Here is a 27,687-nt window from a genome sequence, read left to right on the forward strand (position 1 = left end):
TCCGTTCGCCGCGCGCGAATTGTTCCAACGAACGGAATTTCGTCGGACTTCCGTCGTTTCTTTAGTCGTGTGTCGCGAACGAATTTTGCGCTTCCTCCTTCGCTTTTCGGCATCACGAGGAGGACCCAGACCACCACGGTTCGTCGCGCTGCTGACTCGAGAGATTGGTGAGCGCGCGCGGGAAGGAAACGTGATTGGATAAAAACATGTTGCGGCGTGCTGATGAGAGCGATCGGCCAAATCGCGCTGCATTCGGTCAGCAGAAATCGAGCAAGCAGTCCCGCTCATTTTGATGAAACGGAATCACATGACCGCGGTATAAAACCGAGAGAGCAAATTCCGCAAAAGAGAGAAACTATTTCTAAAATTAAAAATATTGACGTTTTCATGGTAGCTTATATATAACACTAAAAAAATCATGCTTTTTTTTACCATGTATTTTCGCCATGTAATTTTTTAGTCGCGTTTTAAATTACTCTTTTTCATATCACGATTTTTAAACAATTTATGCGCAGTTTTGCTGTTGAAACAAGAGAGAGACGTGGGCATTAAAGAGAAATTATTTGGTTTTGTAACTAATTTACTATAAATATTTAATATATTATTCTGCGACAGTACAATATTTCTCTCAGTTTTTATCATTTATTTATTAATTATGTATGTTACGTAGAAATATAAATATTTAACAAATAGAATGGCTACGATCAGATTTGCGCAAGATGCAGGTCACTCCTACGATATTTTTTTTCAGGCACCTTTGGTTTCTTCGTTAGTCGTCTATCGGTGTCAATTTTCGCGTGCCGTAACTTTGCTTATCGACCATGCGAGCCACCCGAATGATCGTTTCCGCCATAATTATGAACCTCAGCATAAAATCCACCGTGCGGATCGGCATGATATTTTACACTTCTCACATTGCCGCCAGGTTCATGAACGTGATACTCGCCCTCAACGTGTTTACCTAAAATTCATATAACAAGCAGAGAATAAATTTAAGATAAAGTTGAATTACATAATCAATGACTCTGCAATTAGATTAGTTGATTAATTAAAATTTAATTAATGATTTTTTGTGACATCAGAAAAAACTTTAAAAGTTTGTTTGCATAATTTATCGCGGTTTTGAGGACGTCAAAGCAATCTGGTCTGCTTTTACCGTATCGACTAAATGAATAGTTTCTTATGCGAAACGCAGAACCGGTATTTGCGCCGAATGAAGATATAATAGAAACTTGTGTATCTATACGTTTTAATTAAATTCGCGTTTGCGCAGACGTTTACACGTTTTCCAGATATACTGCGCGTATCGGGACAGCCTTGCTGTGTAAGCTCCGCGCATTTCATTCGCCGCCGGAGCTTTGCCACAGAGCTTTCCAACGTAAGCGTAATAAACTTTCCATCCCCCTCTCTTCGTATTACTCACAATTAAATTCAACAGGCGAATACGAGCGACCGCGAAGGGGTCTTCGCGTTTTTGCGAAGCGCGCCAGAAAAGTGGCGGATGTACTCAACAGGCCGCAAGACCGAACAAGAAACGAGCTTGTTCCTTCCTACTTCTAATTAAGAGCAAGACCAGGTGTCCAATTACTTCAAGATTCTAATTAAGAGCGCGAGATCAAGTTGCGCTCGGTCGCTGGATCAGTGCGATACATCTGAGTTTTCCGAGTCGATACTTTATCGCATCTTCGGTGTCATAAAAGAAATTGATGCATAGGTACGTAACACAGCGGAATAAAGGGATTCATTTTTCTTGAATCAATATTTTCAATTAATTATTTCCAACATCATTTTTCTTCATTTTCAAGTATAAAACAATATTTTAAAAAATATAGAAAGAAAAATTACTTTTTTAAATTTACTTTAAAATCACAAGAATGTAAAATATCGCATAATATTTACATATCTATAAAAAAAAAAAAATAAAAAATTATATTTCATGCGTAGTGATAAAAAGATTGGAAATATTATTCTAATACTTAATATCTCGATGTAATATTGCTATATACAGACCGTCACGGTGCTCTTTCTGTCCGTGATGGTCCTTGGTGTGATGATCGTCCACGCCATATGCGTACTTGTATTTGGGATGGGCTTTGTAGTCGTGATGATGATGACCGTGCTTATCTTTCCACGATATCTCCTCGTGATGACCGAACACCGGTCCGGAAAAATGATGATACGAGTACGCATGACTATGATCTTCGCCATGTCCGTTCCGTTCTATATCGTCAGCGACAGTCGGCGACTCATCATCGTTATCTTTGATTTTCCGAAATTGATCACACGAAACAGTTACATTATCAAATTTGTCGAATAAGTTTTTAAAATACCGAGCGGGGTACTTATATATTTAAGTTACTTTGTTTTTAAATTACGAAAGGAAGTCCGAGAATAATTGCGCGGGAAATTCTCAACGCGCGCAATTAGACGCTTGAGTAACCGATTTCATGAATTAAGCGAGAGACACTCACCCAACGTCGTGTCTTCCTTGTACGTTCTGGGAAAGCCCTTAACAACGACAGCGACGAAGACGACGCAGACAATCAATTCCTGCAAAACGAGGAAGGACATTTCGAGTCGTCGTCGTCGTCGTGTAAGCGACAACTCCGCTCGTGTGAAGTACCGTTTGCTGTTAAAGGTAAATTGGTGGCCGCGAATAATTGGAAAAGTTAATCCCTTAAATCTAATCGAAAGAAACCAGGGTGTCCGTGAGAGGGTGGTTGGCGGAATTCATTTTCATCGCTGCCGCGGCGTGTAATAGAAAATTGTCGGGGATGAAAAAAAAAAAAAAAGGCTCGCCATTATTCTTCCGGTCGGAATATGTGCGCCAGAACGGACTTGTGCCGAGACGCTTTTACCGCCCACATAAAGACCTCCGAAACACGCCGCACTCGTACTTTACGGCCACGACTGTGTGATACTTTGTTCGGCGCGGCGTGGCTCCGCGCGCGGCGATTCGTTTTATGGAAGCTCTGCGGCGGCGGTCCGCCCTTTCGCCCGGCGGGAAACGTACGAAACTTGAAATTGGATCGATCGCCCATCGGACAGAGACCAACGGCATAGGATCCGCGTCGTCGCCCGCGGCCAGGTAAAAGTGCTGAGAACCCTCCGGTGTTATTCTTCACGTTATACGTGTAGTTCTTTGCCTGACCGGATCATGAAAGGTTAATATCCGTCCACTTCCCGCAAATTGGATATCAAAGAGAGAGCTTCAGATCCGCTGGTGATAAAGTAACCGTTCGCTATAAAATGTACCATTCACGAAGTTCCCGGCTATTTGACGTTAGTAGCTTTTAGCATAATTTTATCAGATTGAGATATAAAACGTTTTTCCCAGTTCGCCTTTTATCTAATATCGCGAGATATTAATTTTTCCATTGATCGTATCAGTTTTAATATGATCTTCTCTCTCTCTCTCTCTCTCTCTCTCTTTCTTTCTCGCTGTTATTTAATTTGTCAAATAAAATACAAAAGAAGATGTGTGTCTATAAACACACTTCTATTTTTAGCGCACGACCACAGAATGAAAATTATTTCGCGCGGAAGCTACTCTCTCTATCGCGTATTGTATAACGTTTCCCATGGTAATACTTTCGCTGTGGTAATGCGAGATACGTGATTATTATATCACGGAACGCTCTCACAAAAAAAAAAAAAAAAAAGACGCAACACATCTTTCACTATTTTTCGCTCGCAGAATACTACGCGCAAATTATAAGCGACGTGCACTATAAACTGACCTACTCATAGTAGTACACAAATTTTCGCGTCCCGTCAGAGCGGCTTTAACAACAATACTACCACTCGCGCTCTTCGGCATATCGACTTACGGTATCGAATACTGTGCTATCGACTTTAGTTTACCTTTACAAAGACCATGTTTCTTCCTTTACGGAAACCACCAATGGACTGCTCCAACTACCGAAGAAACGAGATCGCTTTATAGGAACGACCATCCCGGGAAGTGAGCAAAAAACTCACCCTTTTAGCCATTAATTCGTGTCATACCTTGCGGTCGGTCTTGATACCGCGCGGCGAGAGAGGTGTGACCAGTCGGGTCGTAGAAATGATAATAATTCTTCGAAACAACGACGCGGTACGACCCCAAACTTTGTCACTGCCAGTCACGAATTGGCGTCGCGCTTTAGTAACCGAAAAAGTAATGGCTCGGAAATAATAAATGTACGTGATTTTCACAGGGTTTTTAACACTACGTTTCCGTTGGATTTATCAGGATTTAGAGTTTGGAGTTTGAAATTGTCTATTAAGTGAAAATCAGTTCCGAAAGCAGTGCAGAGCCAAGTTGTGTGTCGATAGCCAAATACCGGGTGCGATGTAATGTTGTTTATTGGAAATTTATTGCGTGAATTTCCGTTCGATGCGCACTCGCCTGATACACGGTAGCAGCACATTGATAGAACAGTAATCTACCGATATCAAACATCTGCTTCAACATAATGATTAACAGCGATCTTATCTTTGATCAAAGTGATGATTTTTTCAAGCATCTTTATCAAACTTGGCGGCAATTTCTGTGATTCAAATGACCGTGACTGCGTTCTCGCGAATTGCAAGTGTTATAAACACTTTTTTTTTTACGCTTCTATAAGTGCGCGCGATTGACGAAATTTTGCGAAATTACTCATTACGTGCGTCAATTGTTGAAATAGTTTCAATTAACGTTTTTCTTTTGTCTGTCGTAAAAGTGACGCAATCGCAGTCGTTGATCGGACCGGCAGATTTTTGTTCTCACGGAGAAAGCGAATTTTTCGATTAACCAGCAGTCCGTTCTTGTCCCGCGCGATTTTCCAATGCCGTCGCTTTCCCAACCCCGGCGTGCGAAACTCGGAGAGCGCGACTGGCAGATCAGTTAATTTCCAGCGCTGCACTCGCTACGCGACCGCGCGATATTATACTTACATCTAATGTATATGCATAGAGCATTACGCGCCGCGTTAATCTTACTTCGAAATTTTATTATTCACATTGCGCATCAAGTTACATACAAATTAATTATTCACGACGCAGTCTGCCGAGTTATCCGTGAATCTCTCGTGATGGAAACTACAACTACTACCACCGCGCGCGAAAGGTAATACATATGCAGCTTTCTAATTACTATTGCGAACAAAATAATTATAACTGCACAGGACAGACTGTAATGTCGGCAAACATTTTTAAAACACAGCGTAAATTAAATAATATTTTAGTTTAAAAAGGATATTTTTCAATTAATAATTTGTCAATTGACTTAATTCAATTCTTCAACTGATGTTATAAAAATTGAACTTATATTTTACGGCGATAGTTAATTAAAACGTCGAAAATATTATATAATCGTTGAAAATAAAGGAGTGTTGAGTGCTCGCATAATATTCTCTGTATAATTCTAAAAAAAAAAAATACAATTAGGAAAAGTGTTGCGTATACGCACGAACACACATGTATCTTTCACAAACACATTCTACTTCTACATAAACTGTATATGCGCGCCTGGTATTTGTTAAGTGCTCCAGTCGAGAGTTATAGGTAACTGCAGCTTAACCATACAAACGTAATTTTGAGTTAAGCAGCAACTCGCATTTACCGACTAAACAATTTTCTTGCGGAAAATTGGTAAGTTTTACTAAAAGCGTGCTAAAACTGTTTAAAACTAAAGAGCATTAATTACGACCACATTTTGAAATTTTCCTCACGAAGAAAACAACGGGTAATTGAAACATTACATATTGCTGTAAAAGTGTCTATATTATATATTTTATACACATTTCGACAAATATATATATATATATACATAAATGTTATCGATATTATATATGCAATCGCCGAGGGAAGATATATTATACACGTGTTACTCTCTTTTAGTTTTATATACCATAAATTATATTTCTCTTAGTATTATATATATATAGTTTTTTAATTATTCACGCGTAAACAAAATAAATGCGTATGTATTTGCACAAGTTTTACAGATTTATTATATAAACATAATTTTTCGCAAATGAAATGTCGTTGTGCAAACACAATTTTACTTGCGATAAATGATTACTGGCTGTTTTGTTAATATATTTCCTCGAATTGATGCGCTACGTGGCGCGGCAGACGCGATGCATAACATGAAAAAATAAAAAACGAGAATTCAAAATTGATACTGCTTGGAACACAAGCAGCACGTGTGAGAATGACAACATTCGTATACGCAGAATGCATATTGCCCACCGTGAAATGAGAAAAGAAGAATCCCGTTTGTGTGTGGCGCCTTAGGGCACGTAAAATGACGTGTCAGCGCAAATGATACCGCGAAAGGACATGCGCGTGTAATACATTCTCCACGCGCCATTGTTTCAAAACGTGTAGTAGTGCCGCGCCACACCGTATCGTATCGACTTGAGGAGTTCGCGATGTGTTATTGCATCTTGTAATCTCTACCGGCAACGAGCTTATCGACAGAAGATCCTCGGCTTGACGGACATATCGTAGACGCTCGGAGGACACGACGTCGTAATCGCAGGAATCAGAGCGTTCTGTATAGAGTGAATCGATAGCGGAGCGGTCCACGTCGCTTCCGTGGCTGTTACGCCCGACTCAACGTCGGCTCTGCAAATAATTAAGCACTGCTCATAAACCGAGACCTTCCAAAGCAATGATAATTATCGATGTAGTAACAGATAGATAGACAGATAGATTAAGAAGATATGAAAGGTTTCTGACGCAATTGCTTGTTAGTTCTTCGAATTATAAGTAAATTACATTTTTTTTTTTTTGTTTCATAGTAAAGTACATATTTTTTCATCTATCAAACTTGGATAATACAAATGATATTCTTTTCTTTCTGCTTTTTATTCTTCCAAGAATAAATGTATAATTGAAGAACAATTTACCAGATACCATCAGATACCATCTTCGAAACAACGACCCAATTTCTGAAATCGGAATTAGTATTAGTTAACAAGAAATGCATTGCGAGAGAAAGAGAGAGAGAGAGAGAGAGAGAGAGAGAGAGAGAGAACGCGAATTGCGAAACCGTGAAGCGGCTCGCAAAACTTTCAGCAGTAGTTTCGGGCGCGACGCCTGACTGCCTGTAGTCGACTTAACGTCTTTGTTAGCCCGTGGAAACACAAGCCGTCATAAACTGATACTTGGCAGGGTCTTACGTCTTCAAAACGGGCGATGCATAAAGAACGAGGGGATTCACGGGTGGTGGTTTGAGAAGTACGACGTCGACGCCTGAGGAATGTAATTCGCTTTTTAACGCCTCGGCGGCACCTTCCACAGCTCTGCGGGACGCGCTGAACGCCACCAGTCCGGAGCCCGTTTTGCTGTTCGTCTCCGAGTCACCCAAAAGTATGATGCGGCCTTGAGAACAGAGATTTTCAATATAAGCCGCTTAAAGGAACGAGTACGATTTTGCTGCCGGTTAATAATCGGCCGCAGCCGCCGTCGCCGCGTCGAGTACTTTACTTTGTGCGAAGTCACAAACGTGCCATTGTGCATTGCCGCAGCATTCAAAGGCACTCGTTTGCTCGAAAAGCGAGCCAACTTCTCATTAACGTTCGCGAAACCTAGTTTTTGTCCTTTTTATAAATTCGAACAAGTTTTTTATTTTAAATAATCTTTAAATTGCTGAATACTTTATGAAGAAAAAAGTGTCAGTTTTCGTAAGAAAACAATATCGACGCAAATTAAAGTTACAATAATATTCGGCAAAACTTTCGTCTCAATTTGTGTTCGAAAATGATCTTCTTCTACGTAAATGGATTTAAGCAAATGATAGTGTCTTCAAGATGCTTCTACGCTCAACGAACCTCTCTTGATGCGCAAAAGAGGGATGAACACTCTGGCTGTTCTCAGAGGAGCTACCAGATTATGACGTAACATGGATTCCCACATTGAGCTGGATTGTTTCTCTATAACGCCCGGCAAGACCAAGCCGCCGGTGTGCACGACTGCCCAAAGACCTGCAATTGAGTAAAGTTTAGCACTTCAGCGTACTTTAGAACGATCGTCTTTGTGCGCGAAAGAAAAGTGGTAGAATGGAAGTTTATTTTATCGAAACTTGGAATTCCGCGCTCCTGAGTATATTGATCTCGCGTCTTTAATGAGAACGTTGTGTACAGCGAATAGCGGGCAATTGCGCGCGAGCAAATAATGCTGCGAGATATCGCAGTAATTACGCTTTTCAACGAGATATCGAACATTTTTAAAAGTTTATATGCGTCTTCAATCGGAAATATAATTTATAAAATGAAAAATATAATTCTAGACGGCATTCCATTAATACACTCGATGCCTCCTTTTCATTTTCGCCCGACAGCTCGCCCGGACATAACGAATAGCGGAAATCTACAAATGTGACATTTACGCTTATTTATTCTGTGTGATGTGGAAGTATGTTGCTTCTTCGCGTGTTTTCCCATTATGCAAACTTCCATTGTGCCGCGCAGGAATACCACGCATGATATATTATTGTGACAGGTCTTCGTGCGAGCGCAAATATTCATTTGGCGCAGCTTTTGCGCTGCACTTGCGTTGAAAAAAAAAAAAAAGTAAAAACGCAAAAATTATTGAAGTAGTATTTATATAAATATTGTATAACGCAATCTTGCGTGTATGTTTTTGAGCAGTTGTTTTCGCGAAGTTATTTATCACGAAATTTTATTTGCAAACACTTTTGCCGAACGCACGGTGGTGATTTCACCAACATTTGCTCATGTCGACATCGATAAAACCTTGAGTCACTTTGTCGAGTATTATAACCTGAACGAAATTATTATTATAAAAACCGTGGCATTGATTCCGTATCTGATGTAAAACATCATCCGGTTCTATGTGAATTTTTATCGAAGATAAGATATATAAATTTCACGGTGTATAAATTTCACGGTGTTCGTATTACCGTTCTTCTTTCTCGCGAATAACAAACAAGTAGCATTGATAAAACTGTGTTGTGTAAAAGCGTATAATTGAATTTCATAGAAATTTGCAAGTTATTTATAAAAATTACGGAAAAATTAAATTGCAATTGTTCGGGAACACATACATCTACAATGTAACACACGTTACGTTATTTAACAACTAAAATACTTTCAACAAAAGAGTACAAATTATTATTTGAGAGAGATGACTTTAATGCCAGAATAGCTTTGATATATAACGCGCCAGCAGCGTAACATGAAGGAAGTAATTATAAACTACAGCGTAACAACGTCAGAGAAAGCATAGCTATTAAAAGCATTGTTTACATAGGCGATGCACTTTCTACGCCGCTCATGCGTAAAGGAATCATTTACATGCAGCGTTTACGTGGCAATCCGACAGTGACTAATATCTCTTTGACACAACGGGATAATTTTGGAAACCCTTTTCAAACGTTTAATGGTAAGTGATACTGGATTTCACTTCGTGAAATCTCTTTTCGGATCTATATATTCCCCCATTTAAACATATCAAAACTTTCTGTGATTTCCCTCGGTATCGATTTACATATTCCGAGAGAGATAAATGTCATGGGAATTTTGAAATTAATTTTCTTTTTGTCTTATTTTGTCTCGACATCAAACAAAAAGTTTCTTTTTGCGATTAATCAAGATATTAAAACAATGTATTATATTAAATTCTAATCTCTATGAAAATTTCAATCTTGTAGTAACATCTATATTTAGTTTCGCTCCTCTTTCATTGAAAGTTAGCTATAGTTTAATGTCTATCTTGTGCGCGGTCAGTCTTGTCTACGTTCTTTAGGAAGACGGCGGTTATCTTTTGGCTAAACTTTGGCTCAATGGTTAACCGTGATAGAGAGTGAATAAATTGTCTTGCCGTCTTCGCCGGCCGGAAGTTTCGCCCTGACGGCGTCCAAACAAGCGTGCAAACTGTCCTCTCTTGTCGGGTCCAGCTCCAATGGCACGATTTGGCCGCGAGCACGTCCACCTTCCGTCTGTTGAGGATCCTCGTCGTTCGCACCTCCGGCCTCGACCTCCTTCAGCCGCTCCAGCTCGACCGCCTTGAGGATTTTCACCGACGGCGAACCGCCTGCCGGGTCCAGCAAACCTGCGAACACCTGTCGCAGGAGGAAACGACGTTACGGTATGTGTTTTGAAAGCCCGCCGCCACTCACCGCGAACCCACGTGCTAGTCCATTACACACTATATCGACACCGCTCAATATCGCGTTGTGCTTTGACGCTGATACATCGTGTTAAATGACACATGTATACTGGTTCTCGATCAATGAACTGGATCTTAAATAAAGAGAAAAAGCTTTCATTTTTTCAACGTTATCTCTACATTTATTTTTGATCTCGTAATTTTACAAGCGGAATTTATTTAAAAATACGCTTTAATAGTTTTTTCTATGTTAGATAAGATTTTTAATAGTATCTACAATATCCATTTTTTTGTCTCTTGGAGTTATAGTTGTGTTATCAAAGAGTTGTTGAGAGAGAGAGAGAGAGAGAGAAGGAAAGAAGTCAATTAAAAACCGTTTAACCGCTTCTATGTATAAAGCAGCAACGATCCTCTTTGACGCGGGCTGTTCTACACAAAAGGTAATCGGTAATCCACAACTCTCGCATTTCTAACACACGGAACAATAATCGGACCGCAATTGGAATTTGTAAGCGAACGACCTCTATTAATTTTACCTTTGTACATCACGAAAATTTTATCGTGCAATTCTAATTAAAACGTTAAAGAGAGATTACCTATCACACGCACGCACGCACACACACACACACACACACACACACACACACACACACGTGATGATTGACGTAAACGGATTGACGACAAGCTGCTAATTAACAAACTCAACGTGACATTTCGACGAAATGTCAAGCTAAATGTCAAAAAGATGTTGCGAATTATTAAAAAAAAAAAAAAGACTAGTCTTATTACCAGAACTCAGAAAAAAATCGACAAAGTCGAGTTATTGAACGAACATTTCCGAGCAGATGGACCGCACGTGAGAGACGGAATTGCGGTTCTACGTGCGTTACTGTCATTCTTCAAAAGAACTAATAGAAGCTATAATATCGCTATATATATATATATATATATATATATATATATATTCGAAGTCAGAGCTTTCATATAAGACGTGAGTTATTACTCGCGCAGAATCTGACTTCGGCAAGTCTCTCCCATTGGCAATCTTTGGATGAAACGGCTCTCGAGCGGTGACACGATATACTCGACGGATACGTGAATACCTGTCGAGAGACTGTCGGCAGGACTGATTTAAGGGCTCACCGATGTTCCGCTCTCTTGACACGAGGAAACTAATTTGGAGCCCGGACTCCGACAATCTGAAATATGTTGCACGCTCGAAGGGATAATAGGGATTCTGACATAAGGTCGCGGGATATTGCGTTTCAACGGTTGTCGTCGCGTCGCACGGCACCGCTTAACTCTAGCTGCGGGACTGCGCAAAACCGCAGAAAGAGTAAACGAGAAGAGACTGACGTTTATCCATTTTAACACCGACATTGTCCAGAGCTGACCGCCGTTCGCAAAACTAATCCAGCTTCTTGTTTCGCGTGTGGAAAGAAAATAAAGATCGATATTTTCTTTGCCCGGGGTTGACGGATGCAAAAAACACTCGCAAATAAATGCATACCTTTCAGATGATTAACAGGCCGTCAAAATAATCGCTTCGACCCAGTTGAACATTTAACTTGCGAGGAAAAACGAGTATCTACTTGACTGCGATATATATATATATACATATTACACACTGCTTGTTGACGGTTGCTCGTTCGCGTTTCCCATATACGCGGTACTTACGCGCATAACCGAAGAAAAAAAATTGAGCACAGTTCCCACGCAAAATAAAACGGCGAAGTAACGACCGTTACTTCGCGCAGCCTTGCGCATTTGTCGCGCGAACGCGGCTTCGGGTTCTCTCGCTTGATTTTTGAATACCTATATTCAACCAAAGCGAGGAATACACATCGAGTCGTTGGCATAATTGGGTGTACGTATTACGCATGATGAAGTTTATGCCACAGGTAATTTATAGCGCAGCCACGCGGCCCATTATTACCTTGTAACCGGCCTCGTAGAGTGCAAGGGCGATCTGCAGGCCTACGCATGTATCACAGCTGGTAACGAGTACGTGACGTTTGTAACGCGACTCGTACTCGTCTGCGGCATTTCTGGATTGTCGCATCAGGTAGGCCAAAAGGGCCGCAACTATCGAGCACAGAGCCAATATCTGCAGGGCCAAAATGGCCCCGGTTTCCACATCCATTGTCACCGGCTGGCTGGCAAATCTGCGAAATAAAAGAGAGACGTTGTTAATCGCTGAAAGCCGCGGATTCATTTTTAATTAATCTACGGCATTCTACGGTTCACTGCGGATCTCGAAAACAACTCAACAAAGGAATGAGTTTTATCGATATTCTGCGCGCACACACACGCACACACACACACACATATACCTACCTATCTATCGTTCTGTAGAAAAATGTAAAATTTGCAGAAAAATAATTATTGTACATACTTTTTGTTTTAAAACTGTTACACGTATGTTTTTCAGAGAAAAAACTGCTTTTTGAATTTCCCTGCATAAAGTTTTTAGCACTGTGATTTTATATCAAAATGTTGAGATAGCCCGCGGGGATAGCCCATAATAATATGTATGTTTTCTCTAACTAAATATATAAAAATTTCTCTCTCTTATTTTGATATTATATAACGAGAATATAACGAGAAAAATACAGATGAAAAATTCGAAGTGAAGAGACGCGCTGAGAACGGTTCGTAAAAACTTGAGATTTTTGCTTGAAAAAAGTAAAATCGGTTCGGCGCGGACGGCGCGGTCAAAAAGAGACACGACGAGTTCAAAGAAAAAGTGCGCAAGCACCGAGAGAATCGGCTTCCTCATGAAAAGTGAACGGCGAGGTGGGTTTGGTCACTTTTGCTTGTAAGGAATCACTCGCCTTTCTAAAATGCATCTGGGTTTGGCCGTGCACCAGGTCAGCCGCCGATTTTCCGCAATCCTTGCTCCGCCACGACGGGAAATCGCTCTCGGCCGTAGGAGCCTCGGGACGTACGAACGGAAATTCCGGTAATCGATGAAAATCGTGCGCGTTCGTTCTCCTCGCTCGACTGATTTAATAGCGGCTGCGGAACCATGTACCGCTAATGTGCCGAATCGATTAAATGGCGCGGCTCGTATTTCAGGTCGTCATGGACGGGCGTTTCTCCCGCGTGGCGCGAAATGTTTCTTCGCGAAGAATCGCGCGCGCGCGGCTTTCTCGCCGATCGGTATCTGTTAAAAGCATCGATGCACGCACCGTGAATCGAGATGGATTAATGCGCGCGAGTGTATAACGTGATGTAGGTAAAATAAACTTCATCGATCGCGCTGAGGATAAAACAACCACGCGATGCGTATCTTCGTATGAATTTCTCTCGGAGAGCAAATATATATATACACATATATATATATGTATATTATACATATCTCTTTTTCTCATCGATAACACGTAAAACGCACGTCGGTCGCGTACATGCGAAGGAATGCATTCCGCAAGGAGCATTGTCCGAAACATATCAGACATAAATATATGTATATACGTTAACGGAGATATGTGCGTTGCTTGGGATGTGAAACCAATGTTTGCCTCGCATATTGCAAGGCAGCGTTCTCAAGAAGCTTTCTCGCATACGTTTCCACATTTCTAGAATTTCTGAAGTTTCTTCCGGCGAAATAAAGAGAAACGTTACTGTGTTTATGTTTCATCTGTCCGCATTTTGAAGTTTGAGTAAAGATAAAGAACGCAAAGATTAAAAGAAAAATTGCATTGTGATATTCCTCTTGCTCTTTATCTCTCTATCGTTTGTTGCGTAAGACAATAATGTTAAGTACCTCGTGTTAAGATAACGTTATTGTGTGAGAAATATACACCTTCGATAACAATAAGCGAGAATAAGTATCTGTATATCCACATTTCGTAATATATAAGATTTAATAATCGTGTAATCATTTACACGGTCATTCTCACACACGTCAAACGTCAGTCGCAGGCGTGCAAAACTGTTGGAAATGTACGAAAAACGACGTAGAAAGCAACTTTACACGCCGGAGAAACGTCAGCTCAGGCGCTCGAAATGTATGTGCGTAAAAACCATTCGGTTATTTCTTGCGACACTTTCTTCCGATCGCGCCGGCTTAAGCGCAATTTTCCGTATCCGTCACGCGTCAAGAAGCTGATGCGACGCAACTTTGTAAAAAAAAAAAAAATTATTATAGACTATAGGAAGTGACAGACGCGCGAATTTAGAAGCGCGACTTCCTGCGCCGTATATACCTCGATAACGGATCTTGATTGCAACGCGAGATTTTCGCCGGTCATAACGAATCATTTGGCAAAGGGCAACGTGTGATAAATTAGCGTTTGTCACTCGGGAGCTGCGCCGCGATGAAATTAATACGTTTCAACGCGTCGCGCCGCGCACAGAAGCTGCGACATTTATAGCCGCGTGCACCTGCGGCCTCGCGTGAGCATTTAATGCACGTGCGCGTATATAGTATGCATATCTCTCTATTTATCTCTCTCTCTCCCTCTCCCTCTCTCTCTCTCTCTCTCTCTCTCTCTCTTTCTTTCTCTCTTTCTCCGTCTCTTTTCTCTTTCTCTTCTTTCTGAGTTATTATGGTTAACTTTCTCTGGAATTCAAGCATCAGAGCGCCGCTCTGATCGATTGAGGTCGTCACACCTGTGATAAGTCATTTTATGTTTCATTATCTTTCATCGCAAATTTCACCCATAATTATTCTCATTCTTTCTCACCTTCTCTCTCTTTCTCTCTCTTTCTTTCTGTCTCTCTTTCGCTCCGGATCTGATTTATTAATAGAATATTTTTATGACAGCAATTATTGTGTATTTATTTTTCAGGATTTAACAATGAGGCGTCGAAAATTTATTTACTTTGTCATTTAATTAAGATGTAAACTTTTATTGTGTCTTTTTATTACTTTTTAAGGATCAACTTTTGATAGCCATTTGTATTTCAAGTAGATTTTTCTAAGCTCATTAAAACAGAACGGAAATACAATATGTGTTTGTTCACGACCATGAGATATTCCTACGTAATTATTTCGCTAAGTATTCTCAACTTGCAACTGCAGATATATATATGTAGGCATGTCTGAATATAGGTATGACATTTGTCCTTGCATATTCCCAAAGCGGGAATCACGTTGATTATTCTAATTGCGAACCACGAGAGTAATTTAATAAACAATTCGTTACGCCATAATGGCTATCAAATTGAACATTATATATTTTTTAAAAATAAATCTGCGTGTCTCTTGCAAATGTAACAAAATTTGCAGAATTTACATGCATACCGACCTTTCTACGTATATGTGTGTTTCGTGCGCCGTATAAATTAATTATATTTTCACATTGGCTGAAATTGTACAAAATAACGATCGGAAGTTAGAAATTCAACAATAGAGCTACGGCACTCTGTGCAAAGATTAACGTTCATTGTTTTCATTTACATTCTCTCTCTCTCTCTCTCTCTCTCTCTCTCTCTCTCTCTCTCTCTCTCTCTCTCTCTCTTTCTCTCTCTCTGTGATAAAACAAATTTACAAACGAAGAAAAAGTGTGTTTGTCATTCAAATTAACGGTAAAATGATGTTAACTGTCTCGAAATTGGAGTTGTAATTGGATTCGAAAGGAATATTGACTCCGCCGTGTAGAGCAGAGCGACCGCATATTGCAACGCCATGCTAATAAGCGGCTATGTCATCTCAATTAATCGCCAGTGCCGTACCCGTCGTGAGACGTGCGCCAGTTGGAATGCTGGAAGTTACATCGTGGTATTCGAGGGGGAAAGCGGGGGTATCTCTCCCACGAGGGGACAGCATGCGCAACTAGCCGCGGTTGAAGCGATCTTCCTTTCGCGTATATCGCTAATACGACTGTACGTTCGTACACATGAAACGTTACCGACCACAAACGTATATATATATATGTATGTGCGCGTTCGCTTACCGACGCAGCGGCATATCCGCCCGTTATATTGGATAAAAAACAAGCGACCGTACATTCATCAAGCCCGCCTATTACTTCGAGGTAATCATCGCATTCCTTCATCAGGTGCTCGCCGACTTTCTTCCCGCATACAAACAAGCGCTCGCGCGCGCGCGTTTTTTCCTCTCGTCAGTGTCCTCTAATGGCAGCGTTTGATAGCGAGCAAAGCGCGCGCAACGGCGGTTTGTGTTGGCGCAAATTAAAGCTTATCGGCGCATACGTTGAGGCGCTTCGTCGGGCTTCCTACGAAGCAGTTTGCACATGCAATTAACGCTCGTTAATTATTTAACCCTTTAACGCCGCGTCGGAGAGAGAGAGATTCAAGCAAACTAAATCAATCAACAAAATCAACTCTAATGAACAAACAAACGAGTACGAAGCGCGATGAAATCTGGTCGAATATGGGGCGTTTAATCTTGTGGGCAACCGAGTTCTTGAGAACGCGAGCTGGATGCTGGAATTTTGTGGGCTAAACACGAGATGCTAAAACACCGCGGTTCTTCTGAAGCATCGGCGAAATTAAATGCGTTAAAAGCGCTGCTTTTACAACACCGCCATTTGAAACATATCACAAAATCCGGTATTAATTTCTCAAGAGACTCATTATCTAATGCTCATATGGCAAAGCGATAGAAACCGCAACGCTTGTTACGTCCAAGTAACGCCGCGTTGTTGCATCAGTGATTATTGTTTAGTAATTAATGCGACTTGGTACCTAATTAAACTTGATCGCTTCGTCGATCATCGGCTTGCTCACGGCGATGCATTTCTGTGCAGTTAACGATCGGTAGGAACAGTTAAACCGCGCGATTTTGCCGAGGGTAACGAAGCATTTTAGGAAGTGCGAGCTCTCCGTTCGAGCTCTCTGTGACTAATGTATGCCAAATAATTATTCTCGCTGGCGAGTGCGTCTCGCTACGAAATTAACGGGCTTTTCCTTCGATTACGTGCGTGAACCGGCACCTGCGGGAAAACGAGTTGTTCAGAGATAAATCCACACGCGTTCATTTGCACCGCGTAGCATCGCGTTTGAATCAAAAGGCGGTGCGTTTAAAACAAAACAATCACAAAGCGTTGAAAATCAATGTCGGTATTTTTTCGCTGGTGTTTGAAATCAATTCTTTGATTTGTGCACATTTGGTGAAAATCTAACCTTTGATTGATGAAAACAGATTTAGACGCATATTCTGAAAGTTTTTATTTTTTTTTTTTTATTTTTGGGATACGGTGCCAAATGAGACAAAAAAGCAGAAAACATACATTTGAAACGCTTTGACACAAATCCGAGTAAAACTAAAAGCAGTGATTTTTTCACGAACACGTCAAATTTGCATAGCTCTATGTTTTGTTAATAAGATCGATAGCAGTTAAACAATCTCGAAAGTTTTTCTTATTTTTTAGTTGTTAATCATAAACAATTGTCTTATAACAGCACTTTTTCGTGGTCAAATATATTATCGTTTTTTTAATTAAAATTGTTAAAAAGTTAAACCGCGCGTGACATCTTAGAATTATTTCACATTATTATTACGTTCGACACACATTGTCTCTCACTAGAGAATGTTGAACTACGCCATTAAAGAACATTCATGTCAAGCAAAAAACGAGACCGAAGTTTAACGGGACACAAGCGAACGGCCGCAATTTCAAAGAACTCAATACACATTTTTTTTATACATATTAGTTTTTTTTATGATTATTTTTATCAATTTTTATAATAGATCAAAACAAACGCATTCTCTGTTGTTTCTCTCTGAATAATTACTTGGTTGCATATATCCTCTCGTTAATATTAATCATTTATTTCTAGCGATTGTCAATCACGAATAAGTATCGATGCGATTTCCTGCAATGTGGACACTAGTTAGCGGCTTCAGTTGGCTGCTTCTCTTCTTCCTCCATTATCGTAAGAATTATAGCTTCTGTTTACAAGTGCGCGGGCGTAGAGCGTGTAATCCGCGGTTACGAGCTGTATTTGTGTATGTGTGTGTGTGTGTGTGTGTGTGTGTGTGTGTATCAGAATTTCCGGACAACGCGAAGCAACGGTACTTGCAGTTGACCGCGAGCGGACGACTGTGTGTAAAAGGTAAATAATGTTGGCCCCACCATGTGCGTTGTTTAATATTTGCATGACAATTTGGACATCACGCGCGACTCTCTCATCTTACACCTACTTCCGATAGAAAGCAAATCGCGTCAGATAACGGTAGTTTCGGTATTCGAAGATCTGCCACATAATTTTCAGTCTTTCAAAATAAACTTCTGGCAAAGATTCATCTCAACTTTTTGCAAGAGAATCTTGAAAAAATTTAACAACATAATTATTTTTCACAATACGTTCTAATATATTTCTTATACGTGTTTCTTCGAACCGTGACAATTTGTTACGAACAATTTGCACTCGTAATATTGCGGATTGTTATTTGCGAGACTTGTAGATATTTTGTTTTCACGAGACTGTGCATCGGAAACGCACTCACAAACCACGCGGCATAAAGTTCTCGTTGTACATTTGGAAAGCGTACACGCGTGCCTGGATTCAACCGAACCTTTTCACTTGTTGCTTGTTGTTTCGCGATTATTAACGGAGCTATTCCTGAATTGAAATGAAATCATTCCGTATGTAAGCACAGCGAAACGGTTTGTTACATATCTGGCGGCGTTAATTAACGATAAGTTATTATACATCGGAGCGCAACGTTCGTACCTTCTGACTTCGAGTGCACGCGAGAAACTTTTTCCAAATAATTTTTCCAAATAATTCGCGAAACTGATTTAAGCGACCTATGTGGGCAGAAAACTGGATTTCGTAGGCGCGCAAAAAGTTCTAATTGCATGCATTAGCGAGCGACTAATGATCGCGCGAACAAGCGAGTTCTGCCAGCGTTGCGTCGACGCGACTCGGTTTTTTTTCGAACGGCCCTCTTTTCCTTCTTGCAACCGGGAGAATCGTAAATATGTTTTTTTTTTCTTCCCGCGCCGAACATAAATACCACGATGTGGTGCAACGTGAAACGTTGCCGCTTAGAAAGTTTAAGCCTAAGCACTTTTCCCGCCGTGAGCCGAAAGACTGAGAACGTTGCGCTCGTCCAGGAATGCGGATTGCGATCGTTCGCAAAATATGTAGTTGTTTCGCGTACCGATATTACTACTCGCCGTTCTCGATATTCCGACTCGCGCTTACTTTCGCGCGAGTTGTCGACAAGGAAGTGCATCTATCCGGGTAACGCCGGCGGCGCGGACGTACGGGCCGCGCGCGCGACGGGGTTTTCTTCTTCGATCGCTAGAGAAAGCGCCTTCTTGACCGTTAGACTGTGAACGACGAGTCGTAAAGTATCTACATTTGTTAAAAACAAATGCAGATAAAACTAATCAGAGATTCGTGAGAAAAGGAACAAATTTCGAATTTGAATCTCTTTGATGTTTTTTTTTTCTCTCTGTGGAAACATTCTCTCCGAGAGAATTTGTGTGAAAAGAGACGCTGTGTCTCGCTGAAAATTTGTGTGGAAAACGGAATTGTTCAATGAATAAAGTTGAAATGAAAAAGCGATCGGGTTTTCGGAATTATGTTTGCCCGGTTCAAAGGTTCAATTACGGAGCGCGATGTTGAAACATTATGCGCAAGTCTAATTTAAGCGCAATAAATCACCTAATTCAAATCACAATACTATTGTGAATAATTTATGGTTCAAGTGAAGTAAGCACGTTCGCGCTAATGGTTGACTTTCTTAAGTTACATTGCTCTCTCTACCGACGGAATTTGTTTGACATGGCAATTATTTCAGTCGACCTGAATTTCCGAAGTTTGCTGGTAGGTGCGAGCCGGTTATCGTTAATTTCGCTCTAATAGGATGTAATTTTCGCGCGAAACAAAATCTTTTGTATCAACATCAATCTTCTATCGCAACATTAGAATTTTGTTGTTTGTTTCGCTATTACATGAACACGCGGGTTTAATCGCGCATAATCGTGAAATCCGATCCATGCATCGATGCGCAGCGCGCTTGCGGGCTTATATAGCAGATACAAAATCTCGCGACCAGTTCACGTATTACGTCGTCTGTAATTAGGGCGTGGCGAAAGCGGCACCTGCCTAAAAAAAAAAACCTGAAGGCGCCACTTTTCACTTTTACATCACATCTGACTATCATCTCTAATTATTGAAATAATTATTTCTAATTGTTTGCATTCTACAGAAATGGATATCGTAGAAACGAAACAATCAGAATATCGCGAAAAAAAAAACAAACAATTAAACCTTCATTAAAACAGTCGCAATTATATATCTGTCCGAGAGAAATTCGACGAAAAGAAAAAAAAAAACTCGCGGCTGTCCGAGAGTTCGTCGTTCTCTCCTACTAATCTCTCGAAACAAGTAGAAAAACCGATCTCGTTTCGTTTCGGGGCGTTTAGAAACTCGTTGTTATCGGCTAATGCGAGTTTTTTTTACCTCGGGCGAGAGAAGCGTCTCCGGGAGATAGCGAATTATAGACCGTCTGCTAAAACCAACGACAAGGATGACAGCTACAATGACGGGATGCGTGTTGTGTGTTATTTGCGAACAGTGAAGATGATCAGAGAGAGAGCAGTTTAATTGCGCCGTTAAAACTCGTGTAAGTGCGACGCGAGTGAAAATTAAATCGCCGGTTAAGTAGAGCACAGAACGAGTCGAACGCACACGCTCGTGGAAAAAAAAAAATTGCACGCAGCAACCCTGGAATTAGGCGCGCGTGTTGCACCGCGAGAGTCATTCTACGCCCCCGTCTTGTCTTTTCGGCTTAATTAAGTCTTAATTGCATTGCGAGTACACACACACAGCCGATATCAGATTTGCTCTATTGCTCGACGAATACATTCTCGGTTTCTCCGTCGGCGCGCGGCCGGCCTTCGCCGAATGACGTAGAAAATATTATTCTTGACGCGCGGATAATATCGATCCTCGGAAATAGCATCTCGTTCGCGATGACACGGTCCGCTAGTAGTGATAATCGAAAGGTTCCTAAGCGGAAACGGCGAGCGCCTCGCCCTGCTCGAGGAATCGAGACAAAGGAATCGCTCATGCAAATGGATCTGATCATTACGTTTGAGAGTTTTCTCGATTTTCGTCAACTGCGAGATGCGTTTTCGCAAACGCGATATCGTGTATCTAACGACAAAATTTCTGAGCGCGGCAATTGGTGAAATGGTTCTCGTCAAAAATTGCCGGGACTGTTCAGAGAACCAATTTGGATGATACACTTCAAATGTATCGATATTGGCTGATATCGATTGGCGCAATCACTCTAAAATAAACTACTACGTTTGATTGGATTTTGATACAATTTCTTTTGAATAGTCGTCGAAACTTGTTAATCGTCGAAAAATATCGGGCGTATCCAATGACAAGTTGTTAAACAGGCCAATGAAACAGATGTTTCGAAATCATGATTAAATGTCAAAGTTTCATGATTAAATGTCCTGATTGTTAAACTTGATATGCGATAGATACAATCAATCAATATTGAATAATTCCAAAATAAATCGTTTTCTCAATATCAATGCAATTTCTTCTTGATCGTCTAAAAAAAGTCACTTAACTCTATGAAATTGAGTTGAAATATTTCTCCGGTTCCGATTGCATCAAAGAAAGAGATTTTTATATGTGCCCGCGATTCTTCGACGTACGAACGACGAAATTAGAACATTCGTAATTCGTTTAATGGCTATTTTCTACGATGACTGAGGACTGATTGGCATCGTGATTAAAGTGTGATCTAGATTCCAAACTTAACATCAGTGTAATTCACATATTCCGAAGGACGTACATACATGTACAGCAAAGATTAGTTTCTTAAATATATAGACACAAAAAAATGTATGTATTTTCGAAAAAATAATATAACGTTAGACGAATGAAAATTAATGTTGGAAAAAATGTTTAGAAAAATGATGTAACTATGAAATTTTACTTAAATAACCGACATGTGTAACGATGGTACAAATATTGAACAGGCCAAACAACAGTTCTATTGAACCTCAAAGATGCATTCCTAACAGAAGTTGACCGTTGCTCAAACAGTTGGCGAACTGACAGGTAGAAATGAGCGCATAACTCACCAGAATTTTACGGATGGAGCCGTCGATCTTCTTCCGGGTTTGGCTGGTCAATATTATAGTTTGCGACACGTTTTGCGTCCGCTTTCCGGGCGAAATTCCGTATTACTGAAAGCAGCGCGGAGCTGCGAAACGTCGACTTTACGACCGGTCGAAAGTACCGGCGAGCGGCGAGCCGCGCCGCGGTTTCTACAACACAACTGGCTTTCGAGAATTCCCGCTTGGAATGCCTACGAGGAGGAACGGTATATACGATACTTCGGCCGTGCCTACCTCGGCGGAATGGAAAAGGCACGGCAAGGAGGCATCTTCGTGACTCCGTCGCCGCGCCTATACGATCACGTGCGCGTCTCTCATGCATCACATTGCAATAATTGAGATGCATCGATTGTCATCGAGGCGTCTTTGAAATTTAACACCAACTGAGATTTTTTTTTTTTTTTTAAATTGTTAGATATAAAAAGATCAAACATTTTTTCTTCTAAAATAATTAACATAATTAATATTATGTTATTATCGGGTATTATTATTTTCTCTATATTTCTGTTATACCTATTTTATTATGTAAAAATGTACATATGTGTATTTTTGTAAAACTGTAAATAAATTGTATCAGCCTTGAAAATTAATTATGTGTAAATTTTACTGTTTACTATATTTGATACTATAAAAACTTCATTCAAATAATTTCTCTTTCCCTATCTCTTTTTCTCTCTCTCTCTTTCTCTTTCTCTTTTTCCTTCTCTTTTTCTTTCTCTCTCTCTCTCTCTCTCTCTCTCTCTCTCAGATTTCAACTTTTAAATATTAGTTTTTCATTACTCTTGAAAGATTTATTTTTATTCTTCTGACCGTACACACACATACAATAAAAGGAACTAACCGCTTTCCGGCGTACGTGTGAAAATTCTCGAGCAACAGCAGCTAATCTTAATAATTCATTCCGCAGAAAAATTCCAAAAAGCATCCGTGCAAGAGAAGAGGAACGGGCATTAATGGAAACATTAGTGGGATTTGAAACTGCGTAAATCGCGCGCGGGCCTGCTGGAGCGTAATAACGCGCGGTAACGGGTGGAGACCGGATAATCTCTTGATCGCTTTCGTGAGGGCCGAAATGCGCTCAATCTCGCGAGAGCTTTCCTCGGAATGAGGATTATTTTTTATCATTATGCACACACACTGTGTGTATACGTAAACCGCGCGAAACACACATTTTCCGACGACGACCGGTGCGAGAGCGAGCTTTACCCGGTTTTAATGATTTGCTAATTAGCGAGGCAAACTTTCGTACAATAACATCGAAATAAAATTACATGCATTAGCGAACGAAAATTCAATATTCACAACATTAACTGGCTACATATGTGTTCAACGACTTTGATACAAATTGTTCACTTAAATAGATTAGATTTCTATTACACACATATACACACATATAGTTTATATAAATAAGATAATCATGAATATAGATATGTAATATCTATCAATTTTTTAAATCGTATACTTGCTAGTTTTTGCTCTTTTTTGTGTCTTTTTATTAAAAGTTTTGCATAAAAGAAAAAGATTATCTTATAAATTGTTGACGCAATCTTTTGTAAATACTTTACATATTTACCATGTTCTGTGAAAAATACAATTTTAATTGTATGCATTTTTTTATAATACAAAGCAAAGAATACAGTTTACGTATAGTGACCATGAAGAATGACCGCATTGAAAACTGTAAAATGACGTTACTTCACGGGGCATTAATGACTGCGAATTGCAAAACGTGTTTCTCATTCCATTCAGGTAATCTATGGCTGTTACCTCCCGCGAAGCTCTCGACAAAATTGTGGTCTGCAATGACCTACATACTACTCAATCGATTCATTTTCTTTCAACCACGTTCTCACATTATGGGTTCTTTATAAATCGTAAAATGCGTTGAATATTGTGGAAAACAAGTGTGTGAAGTGACAAACCGGAACGTGATTTATACCAGTTTGTACAGCACACTTTATGGAGAGAGAGAATATATATCCCATTAATATTCAACATGGGTTTGTGTTATTCATAACTATTTTTTGTTTTATATCGCGATAAGTGATATGTAATTTGTTGACTGAATTTTAGTCACGTTTAGCCCCCTTTGTCATTATGAGCCAATGCTATGGTGGCATAAAATATTTGTTCCCTCCTTACAAGTTTTGCATATTAATTGAATTGTGTTTGTGTATGTGTATGTGTGTACATATATATGTATGTACACGTGAAATTCATACGAAATTCATACTAACACCGCAAAAGAAACCTACTTTAAGTTTAATCAAACAGTATAAAACATTCAACATATATTGATAAATATTTATTAATCTTATATCTAAATATTAATGTAGTATCTAGATATTAATTAAGTTTTTTAAATTAAATATTGTTAAAAATTATTACATTAATACATACATAAGTGATTTAAAAAAATGATATTTTTAAATAAATAAATATGTTTCTTTAAAGATTTGCTTATGTTTGTGCAAATTCTTTTAATTCTTAAACTTAAAATAAAAAAACTGATTGTGTATGTGTTTTAAAACATAAACTTATCAAGATATATTTAAGTTTTAGATATTTTAAATACTGTCTTGTGTTTTTAAATATCTCTTTGTTTTTAAATATCTACGGTACTTTCAATTCAAAATTTGTGCGCAGGAAATCACGAGGTATGTGGCAGTCACGTGTTTCCGCAAATGTTGTGCGGCAACGTTGCATCTGCTGAGCAACGCCACTCGGAACAACGCGCTTCGCTTCTCGTCCATTTTCTGTCGGCACCTCAACGGGAAAGGATGGGTCTGCTCTCAGCAAGTAAGGTTACAATTTTATACAGTACGCGGAAATATTTAAGAGACAGAGGAAACTTTACGTGAGAACGTAGATTGGACGTGTTGCACAGAATAAATGTTGCTTTGTGACATTAATTATTCGCTTTGGTGACATAATTTACCGGGAAAAATGAATAAATCCACAAAAAAAGATACATCGAACGTGGGCCACGTGGCCAAGCATCTCACTCCGGCCGAAATCGATCGTATGAAAGCGCAAGATAGTCGTTTAGTTTCCGAATTTCGTGCGAATCAGCTTGAGAGAGACGCAAAGAAACATTGGGATTTGTTTTATAAGCGAAACGATAAGCGATTCTTCAAAGATAGACACTGGACTACGCGTGAATTCGATGAGTTGCTAGATTTAGGCGGGAAGGAAAAACAAAATGTCCTCCTCGAGGTCGGCTGCGGAGTTGGAAATTTCATTTATCCGTTAATAAAAGTCGGATTGAAATTTCGGAAGATATTTGCGTGCGATTTATCCACGCGAGCAATTGAATTGCTCAAGGTACATTAGATATTTTAAATGTACAACTCGAAATATTTTGTATAGCAACGTGTTATATAATAGATGCTTTATTATAGGATCAAGAATTGTTCGACTCGGAAACAATGAAAGCATTTCAAGTTGATGTTACGGTAGAAAATTGTTTTTCTGAGATTGACTGTTCAATTGATATTGCAACACTTATCTTTGTACTATCAGCTATTCATCCTGATAAATTTTCCAAGTATGTTGTAAGCAAGACTGAGATTATGATAGGACTATGTATTACAAAGTTTTTTACATTGTTACTTATTTAAACTGTTTATTTAGAGTTGTTCAAAATGTGTACAATGTTCTTGACAATGGAGGAATATTACTTTTTCGAGATTATGGGTTATATGATATGGCACAGTTGCGGTTTAAACCTGGGCATAAGATAAGCGAGAATCTTTACATGCGTCAGGATGGGACCAGGTTTCTAAATTTCTATTTACATGTTTTATAATTTAATAAAGTTAGATGAAGTTTAGTTCTGATATGAAAATTTTTTGGATTTCAGGAGCTATTATTTTTCTGCAGAACAAGTAGCAAGTCTGTTTGAGTCTGTTGGTTTTCAAACGGTAGATTGTGGTTATGTACAGAGACGTACTGTGAATCTAAAAGAAAACATTGATGTTCCCAGAATCTTTGTACAAGCAAAATTCAAAAAATCTTGAAAATTTGACAATAAAAGTGGTAAGTTGATTGTTCTATGAACACGTTCATTATTTATTTAATACAGGTTTTATTAGGCAAATTTATGTGATGATTCCATAGTTCATCTGATATACTTTGATGACTACGCTTATAAATGTCTTTCGCTCCTATCTGACTTTCTCTGTATCGAAAATAAACAAACTTTTTTAAATTTATCTTGTTTTTTAATACTTATATATTTTTTTATAGAAAATTAAAAGAATAATGACTCTATGACTGATACTTCGATACAGATCACAAAGTGGTCACAAAGAGTTGCATCACATGGAAATAGAATAAACAATGCATGTTATTATTTTAGTAGTAAGTATAAATGAAATTAGATTTTAATAAAATAATAAAAGATGCATCATTATTTTTGTAATTTTTTTATATTCAAATGATGAAGCTATACAATTTCTGATTTTATGATGAAATCCCTGCAGTTCTGAACTGTTCTTAATATCATAATCTTTACTTTTATTTATTTTTTAGATTTATAATGTATTTTATCTTCAGATATACAAATTATCATGAATTATATGAAGATATTTTATTTGAAATTGCAAAATGAATAAACTGTTATAACTAAAGAAGAAACGGATAATTGTGCAATCAAGAATACATAAGGTATAGATTTAAATCTATATGCTATATATAAATAATTTAAATATATAATGATGATTCCATAGTTCATCTGATATTTCTTGATGACAATATTATAAGTCTTTCGTCCCTATCTGATATTTATAAATACATATTTTGAATATACTATATTATAAAGAATATAAACATAATGTAGTTTGTTTTGTTTTTTAGATGTTCTAAATGTTGCAAAACTTTAAGCTATATTATACATTGTTGAGTAAGTACATAATAGTCTTGAATTACCGTTACTTAGTACGTTTCTCTATGATGCATACCAAGAGTATATTGCTTTGAATAATCATGATATATCTTATAATTCGTCACTACCACTGATAAACACTTAAAAGTTATTACAAAATGCTGTGTTAATTATCGAGAATAATGGTTTTATTTCTGTATTACAGAACAATAGCACCTTTGACTGTCATTTAAGTAATACGACGATGTAAATACTTGGCATTTATATATACGGTAAGTTATTACGTTTATGATATAATTGTGATAGTTTAAAAATTCTAACTTAATGATGATTTACAAAATACCATCTTTCGTATGAATCGTGATTTCAATATCCATCTGATATAATTCTATTATTAACTTAAAGTACTATAGAGCGTTATGTATAAAATATAAACATTACTTTATTGTATTGACAGGTTTATTGTTGAAATCAATATGCAATTTCATGCAGAAAAGCTGTACATGGTGAGTTTAATATTTGTGAATCAATTTTTTTTTTTTAATAGAAATGCACTTAATATGATGAATAAACTCTCACATCTTTCGTATGAATCATTGTGATTTTTCTTATTAGCTCTATCTGACA

The 27,687-nt window shown here is 38.9% G+C and overlaps 3 protein-coding genes across 3 annotated transcripts; 1 reads left to right on the plus strand and 2 right to left on the minus strand.

Annotated features, from left to right (window-relative positions):
• Positions 1-812: 812 nt before the first annotated feature.
• LOC109854237 (uncharacterized histidine-rich protein DDB_G0274557-like) lies at positions 813-2,571 on the minus strand. The gene is made up of 3 exons (XM_020427120.1): positions 2,472-2,571; positions 2,011-2,259; positions 813-961 (listed from the first exon to the last, which is right to left on the minus strand). Exons 1-3 carry the CDS (start codon positions 2,569-2,571, stop codon positions 813-815), a joined length of 498 nt encoding a protein of 165 aa, XP_020282709.1.
• Positions 2,572-5,809: 3,238 nt separating this feature from the next.
• On the minus strand, positions 5,810-22,398 carry LOC109854220 (D-beta-hydroxybutyrate dehydrogenase, mitochondrial). The gene is made up of 6 exons (XM_020427101.1): positions 22,140-22,398; positions 12,041-12,269; positions 9,817-10,057; positions 7,806-7,958; positions 7,155-7,356; positions 5,810-6,597 (listed from the first exon to the last, which is right to left on the minus strand). The coding sequence occupies exons 2-6, from the start codon at positions 12,245-12,247 to the stop codon at positions 6,441-6,443; spliced, it is 960 nt and encodes a 319-aa protein (XP_020282690.1). The 5' UTR covers positions 12,248-12,269; positions 22,140-22,398; the 3' UTR covers positions 5,810-6,440.
• Positions 22,399-24,921: 2,523 nt separating this feature from the next.
• Positions 24,922-26,213, plus strand: LOC109854199 (methyltransferase-like protein 6). The gene is made up of 4 exons (XM_020427065.1): positions 24,922-25,499; positions 25,577-25,722; positions 25,809-25,952; positions 26,038-26,213. The coding sequence occupies exons 1-4, from the start codon at positions 25,122-25,124 to the stop codon at positions 26,192-26,194; spliced, it is 825 nt and encodes a 274-aa protein (XP_020282654.1). The 5' UTR covers positions 24,922-25,121; the 3' UTR covers positions 26,195-26,213.
• The last annotated feature ends 1,474 nt before the right edge of the window (positions 26,214-27,687 follow it).

This window comes from Pseudomyrmex gracilis, unplaced genomic scaffold (assembly GCF_002006095.1).
Source record: "Pseudomyrmex gracilis isolate BER0280 unplaced genomic scaffold, ASM200609v1 scaffold_61, whole genome shotgun sequence".
Taxonomy (NCBI): domain Eukaryota; kingdom Metazoa; phylum Arthropoda; class Insecta; order Hymenoptera; family Formicidae; genus Pseudomyrmex; species Pseudomyrmex gracilis.

Bases quoted from the DNA above. Each gene is read 5' to 3' on its own strand.
- LOC109854220 (XM_020427101.1), bottom strand. From the start codon at position 12,247: ATGGATGTGGAAACCGGGGCCATTTTGGCCCTGCAGATATTGGCTCTG. The intron at 7,959-9,816 runs GCAAGACAATTT...ACTCAATTGCAG, and splicing joins ACTTCCGGCCGGCGAAGACG to GTCTTTGGGCAGTCGTGCAC. The intron at 7,357-7,805 runs GTTCGTTGAGCG...TCTGTTCTCAAG, and splicing joins TCTTTTGCGCATCAAGAGAG to GCCGCATCATACTTTTGGGT.
- LOC109854199 (XM_020427065.1), top strand. From the start codon at position 25,122: ATGAATAAATCCACAAAAAAAGATACATCGAACGTGGGCCACGTGGCC. The intron at 25,723-25,808 runs GTATGTTGTAAG...CTGTTTATTTAG, and splicing joins CATCCTGATAAATTTTCCAA to AGTTGTTCAAAATGTGTACA. The intron at 25,953-26,037 runs GTTTCTAAATTT...TTTGGATTTCAG, and splicing joins ATGCGTCAGGATGGGACCAG to GAGCTATTATTTTTCTGCAG.
- LOC109854237 (XM_020427120.1), bottom strand. From the start codon at position 2,571: ATGTCCTTCCTCGTTTTGCAGGAATTGATTGTCTGCGTCGTCTTCGTC. The intron at 2,260-2,471 runs GTGAGTGTCTCT...GGAAAATCAAAG, and splicing joins CAAGGAAGACACGACGTTGG to ATAACGATGATGAGTCGCCG. The intron at 962-2,010 runs GTCTGTATATAG...TATGAATTTTAG, and splicing joins ACAGAAAGAGCACCGTGACG to GTAAACACGTTGAGGGCGAG.